This window comes from Mycetomoellerius zeteki, unplaced genomic scaffold (assembly GCF_001594055.1).
Source record: "Mycetomoellerius zeteki isolate Tzet28-1 unplaced genomic scaffold, Tzet1.0 scaffold106, whole genome shotgun sequence".
NCBI classification, from domain to species: domain Eukaryota; kingdom Metazoa; phylum Arthropoda; class Insecta; order Hymenoptera; family Formicidae; genus Mycetomoellerius; species Mycetomoellerius zeteki.
In genome coordinates, this window is record NW_017255975.1 from 2,710,981 (window position 1) to 2,717,496 (window position 6,516).

General features: G+C 37.5%; 1 protein-coding gene across 1 annotated transcript; it reads left to right on the forward strand.

Moving 5' to 3' along the window:
• Positions 1–405: 405 nt before the first annotated feature.
• On the forward strand, positions 406–6,016 carry LOC108724832 (uncharacterized). Its single transcript, XM_018451492.1, is given in 7 exon segments — positions 406–886; positions 1,748–1,978; positions 2,797–2,991; positions 3,380–3,620; positions 3,843–4,053; positions 4,206–4,547; positions 4,549–6,016. Coding segments are annotated over 5 exon segments (897 nt in total). The 5' UTR covers positions 406–886; positions 1,748–1,978; positions 2,797–2,915; the 3' UTR covers positions 4,576–6,016.
• The last annotated feature ends 500 nt before the right edge of the window (positions 6,017–6,516 follow it).

Consider the following 6,516-nt stretch of genomic DNA (forward strand, 5'->3'; position numbering starts at 1 on the left):
TAAGTTTTTGTTTATTCAACTTTTAACTTAACTATTTTAATTTTATAAACCATTAACTTTTACTTAATTTAGTTTAAAAAAAACTAATCCTATGTATCGTTGATAAGAACCGATTATAAATTGTCAGTCTTTGGGAAAAATATATATATATAAAATAGCTATTTCCAGAGTATCAATCATGAAACTTTTACTCTGATAAAAAGTGAAAAATGAAAAGTTTCTCCATTAACTTCAATGGTAAAAATTTTTACTTTTCACTTTCTATCCTAGAGATAAAGTTACATGATTGATACCCAGATAAGATTAGAGCAAAACGTCGTTTTGATTGGTCACACCAATTGTCACCGTCTCGAATCGGCGGCGATTAGCGCGTCACGCGCCAACTTCACGTCGTATATCGCGCGTCGTCACTAGCGGAGCAATGGCGAACGACGACGACTCGCGCGAAGATATCTGTGATTGTTTGTTATCAACGCGCGTCTATCTGTGTCTATCGCGCGCGTAGCCTGTGATTTTCATCAGTCTTTTTGCTTCTTCTCGCTTGAGACAGCGCGAGGCGAAAGATTGCGCCTCGAAAAGACTGCATTTGTTTGTAGAAGAGAAGGGTGAGGAAAAAAAGAGTGATAGTCGGGGAGCGAGGATAATGCGCGACTTCGACAGGACGAGAGCATAAAAGTGCGGACATAACGTGAGAGTGTTGGATCCTGGTATTTCGTGTCAATTGCATCACGCCGATATTGAATGACAGAGAACGATGCTCGATCCATGAAGATCGACACATTGGTGAACAAACGGAGGACAAGTGAGTGTCGCAGATGCCTCTTTCAGCTGGCTCCTCGAGAAGACTACAAGATGCTACAACGTTCTTCCGCTAACTCTTTACTCTGTTAGTTTGCATTTATGAATTGCCTTGTCCAAGACCTGTCTTAAACGCAGGAGGTAAGCCTGTTGCACACAGGACGCATCAACGCATAATAAATGCTCGTAAGAAAAAGCAGCTTTACGCGTGGCAAGAAACGACGCAATAGCTAATCAGACTCAGATCTAGAAAGAGTATGACGCGTCCTGGGTGCAACAGGCCGTACGGCTGAAAAGGAACCGGACCGAGCGATACCAGTCAGGGTTTGTTCTCTGCGCCTTTTTCCCTGTACTTTCTGCACTTTTCTGACACAGTTCGCTGTAGGATTCCCTTTACTCCGGATCCCTCGCCCTACTGGAACAGCTGGCTCCCTTTAAACTAATATTTTTTTCTCACACTGTACTATTATGTTATATATTTACCGCGTGGCTGTATACATAAAGTGAAAAAAAAACGAGCGAAAGAGCACTCCATGACATTTTATTTTTTCTATATGCTGTTAGAATGAAAGTGGATATTCAGGAGGTTACAGAAGCGGTTTACTGTAATTTTTTCTTTCATTTTCGATAAATTAAATAAGCGTTTCCATCAGTTTTCTTAGCTGTGCTTTTGCATGCTTGTTTATTTTATCTTGAAAAATGAAAAAAATACAATTTTTTAAAATTCGATTTTATTTTCTATTTTTATAATGATTTTTACATAAATATTTGTAATATTCATAATATATTTGGTTCATTTTTTAACACAAAATATGAGCGTTTAAGATGTCTATTTCTTAGAGTCGTTAACTCTATTTTTTTCTATTATGTAGCTGTATTTATATTTTCAACATTTACCATGAGATGCCAATCATTTATTTAACTCATAAGTACATGATGTTTTTTTCAGAACATCATAAAGCATGACAATGCACAGCTTTAAGATACAAGATGAACTTGACCAGTGTCATTGACGACAATAAGTTTATAGCAGACAATGAATAATATACATCAAAAGCTGATAAAACACATCTATCCGAAATACATGATCAATGTAACCTGGGATCGACCCCGTCAAGTTGAAAGAAATGTTCAAGGGGCATCGTGTATAATTCTTACGTCGGCGAGAAATTATTGTGGAGTAAGTAGTGATACTGTTTCTAAAGTTTATTCACATAGGTTGCGTATGAGAAAAGGGTTTATTGATTATTCTAATGGAAAACATTGATCAAGAATTTGCTGACCATTTCGCATAAAAAGAAATAAAGGAAAGTCTCAAAATTTATTTTTATTTGATAGAAAGTTTTCTGATGGTTGATAGAGAATTTATAACCTCTGTGAAGTTGACACCTCATTTTTCAAAAAATTAAATTTTGGGCAGGAACTCCAGAACTCTTCGGGGTGCATTCAGAACTGTATCCAAAATTTCATTTTTTGAGAAATGTGGTGCCATCTTCACAGAGCTGAATTTATAGATTTTTATGATGTCCTTTAAAATATCTTTTAAGTTATTAATTGTTAATATAAAAAGAGAAAAAGGCAGATGAATGGATTATAATTGAAAAGTAGAGATGCACATATTTTTAATTGTCTCGGTAGTCTAAAGGCTTAGGACGCTCGCACGGAATGCAAGAGATCCGGGTTCGACTCCCGGCCGAGGCATTATTTTTCGCAATAAGTTTATTACAGTTTTTAAGTTGGGAAATTTGAGGAGATTATTAATATTTCAGATTTGATTGCGTTGAAAGTCCGACAACCATATCGGCACGCAATTATCATTTCTGAAATTAATTCATTTAAAAATGACTTTAGAATAGTTCAACATCTTAACGTTTAGACCGTTATTGGCGCTTCTTAGTTTAAAGTAATGTATTTAACTTAAGCGGTCTTCCAATCTTATTGTTTTTAATTGTATTTCTGCCGTGTTTCTTTGTGCATCAGTCTATTCCTTTCATAAAGATACACAACAAGGTCATCGAGTATTTGCTGAGACATTCAGGCTATGAGTAGCCAAAAAACTAAAACGCTATCTTCACTAGCTAACGATGGATCTCTGAGTCCGCTGCAATAACTCCCTGATGCACTTCTGGCTCAACAAACCGCCGGGCAGGTTCGGCGGCCGATATCCTGCCACACCTATGCCCAAATCACACAGTAAGTGTATCAAAATATAACGATATGAATCCAGTAATTAGTAAAATACGGACAAAAGGTAGAGGATATGAAAATTATATATTACAGTTCTGCTTGTGTCTTGTGCATATATTAAATTGATCAATATTTTTTATATACCCAAAATTTATAGAATATCTTTATCATTATTATATATTTTTTTTATTGCAAAGTAAATAAAAAAACAGGGGGTGCACCTTGATATCATTATTATATGAAACACTCAGAATAAAATTTAGAAATTATTTCTTCAAATAATTCTGTAAAATTAATTGAAAACATTATGAGGAAAAATTTCAATGTCTATTCTTTTTATTTTCCTTATCTTTATTCTATTTTCTATTGCTTTATTTATCAATTATTTTTGCAGGCCAATGTCGGCGCAGCGGCCAACATAGGCAAATGATGAGTCCTGTGCATCAATTCCAGGGCCTCGCAGGTAATCTCGCAGCCGGAAACGCATCTCCAGCCGGACCTAGTAATGTCAATAACTCCTACCGAAGCTTCGCTCGTTCAACGACGTCTGCGCGAATCCATAACAATGAGAATCATCATCACGGTTCGTCATCGCTCAGCGCCGTCCAACTCGCTCAGCTGAACAACATCCCCAAGTAATTAATGAAAACACAAAAAGGTCTACACTAAGACAAAGGAGACATTCTGAGAGGAACATGCTCTTCCTATATACAGGGTGACTCACTTATACATATCTATCAGCAGAAAGATTACTTATAAATGATTCGCCCTCGGTTTGCAGCTTTGTGAGTTTAGTACGAAGATACGTAGCACTATGGCGGTATTAAATCGTTTTTGGTTTAACGCATTGTTTGCAGCAATGTCACCGACGCTAGCAACAATCAACTAATTCTGTCTAATACGACCGGCATGAATAGTACAGAACGGAATAGAAGCCTACTAACAGGAAGCGTCTTTGAATTACGGCAGGCTGAGTTGGCCGGCTTCCGACTGCGCTGTGGGATTTGGTCTACCTTTGCTCTAGCAACAGTCTTTGTAGCGGCGGCTAAATTCTACTTCGGTTATCGGGTAAGCGTATCTATACTTAAAAAGAATTCTTATTTCAAGATTTTATCTCAAAATTCTGATCGCTGTAGAAACTGCCACTATTTTGCGACCCTTTATTTCTCTGTTGTCTTCTTGCTTTACTTTCTAATCGATTCTTATCTTCGTACTAACAGGGGCCTGGCCTGGAGATACTCGTGTTTTGCGGGCTACTGATATTTCTGTTGTCCGCTTGTTTATACTCGATCTTCTGCAAGTACAATCATGAAAGGAATTACAATTACAATAGTCGGTCAGAGCATAATGCTCGTATACAGGAGGATCATATCGTTGCCCTAACAAACGCGTCCAGCATCGGCGACAGCATTGTCAGTAGAACGACGGCAACAGTGCCGACGACGACGGTGAGGCAGAACCTTCCTCCACCACCTTATCACATCGCTATCCTGATACCGCCGCCATCACAGCCGCCACTTGCACCTTTAGACGAGGCGCCGCCACCCTCTTACGACAAGATCATGCGATGAAATCGCCGACGCGGCGTAAAATCGAACTAAAACGCTTGTCTAAGAATTCTTCCTTCGACATTTTTATGTCCGCTACGTAAAGCAGCACAAATCAATTCTCTAGGTTTAAGCAACATTGACGTCTGTGATAAGAGCGCAATGATGATGACACATCGACAACACATCGGGGGTTTGATTCGGGGAAAGAAAAGATTCACGCGGCGATATTTTTTAGTGGGCATTACTGAGAGAGCCGCGCTCCGCCAATGAATTTCCGTTTGGTCGGATAAAATGTATTATATTCTAATCTTTTTATACTTTACTATATGAAACTGTGTGATATATTTAACTTAGGTTTAGCTGCAACGCAGCGCGTTGCTGGATACTTGGTCGATCCATTCATTTATTCTTCCAGTTAGGACTTTCGCGAGGGGACCGCTCACATTCGAACGCGGTTCTTCGAGGTGTATAATTCCAAGAATTCACTCGATTATGTTCGATTACTTAATTGTCTTCACGATCTTATAGAACGTGTATACAAAGAAATATACAAAGATAACACACACACACACACACACACACGGATGTGTGTACATATATATACACACAGATACATATGAAAGAAAATAAACTTACGAATTTGAGCCTAGGTGTCAAATTTGCAAAACATGTGCATAATCGTCACTCAAGATAAAGTGGTAATAGTAGCCGCGCGCGTTTGGCGTACAATTTCTGTTATCAAATAGGTGTAACATTTTGTCCACCAAACACGCTCGTTACCAAATATCGTATATACGATATACATTGCGTGCTTCACGTGACATAGAAGAAGCACGCGCATATGACGTTTTACGATAGTTTATGAATAATACGGAAATGTTAAGCTACGAGTTTTCGTGCGAAATATAACACGATTTTGTATTTCTTTTTCCATGAATGCAAAGTAAGAGCGAGAGAAAGAGAGAGAAAGAAAGAATGTATGCACAAATGTAAATGACCGTTTATGTCATAACTCTGTATATTTAAGAACAGCTACATATATAATACATGATGTGAGATCCTGTTTGAATGTTCTTCGTAACTATAAGTCGCAAGTGTATTGTAATGTACAAAACTCATCGTCATTTCTAACTGCACTTACAATCTCGTTTTTATTTCAAAGATACAAAAGCAAAACTCTGTTTCTGTATGACGATAAATTATCGATTTATTCAAAAAGTATTGCGAAAAGCGGAACGGAAAATAAAGTGGAATTACAGAATATGAATTTTGCTTTTATACTTTTTCAAGTTTCTTTTCTGCCTGAGTGTATGCATTTATTTTATTTTGAATTATAGAAAGTCTAAGACAGTGCAATCGAAGAAGAGCACAGGGACCTATTTTTCCTACATCATTTCATAATTTAAGAAAATCGCGGTCGATGCGCATGTCGTTTCGTTCGTAAAAAGCATGTTCATTGAGTCCGTTCTTATTTACACTTTTAAAAAATTAATTTCGTAAGACGGAAAAAAGAAAAGCCACGTGATTTGTAGCAAGTGCAATAAAAACGGACCCAGAAGTTCTTATCGTACAGAGTATCGATCATGTAACTTTTTATAGAACGGAAACATGAAAAGTGAAAATTTTTATTTACATATGTACACGGTATGGCAATAAAATTCGATGAATATTCTTATATTCAATTGGGCAAACCAACTGTACACACATTTTCGCGTTACTGCATCATTTCCATAAACTTGTTGTAACATTAAGTGTGTTTCCGATACAGTTTTGCTCAATTTAAAAACAGAACTTGATATTAGCTCTTTGTTCCATTTTCATTAACGAACGTGTGCTCCTTCGTTACTAGCCTACGCTTGAACATAGCCGCGCGTCCGTTAAGGGCAGGTCGCGTGCAACATGCAGAAATGTGTTTCTAGATTCGCTAATCTATAACAAGTACGATGTCGCAACTTTCTGCGTGCGTTTACAAATTGAATAT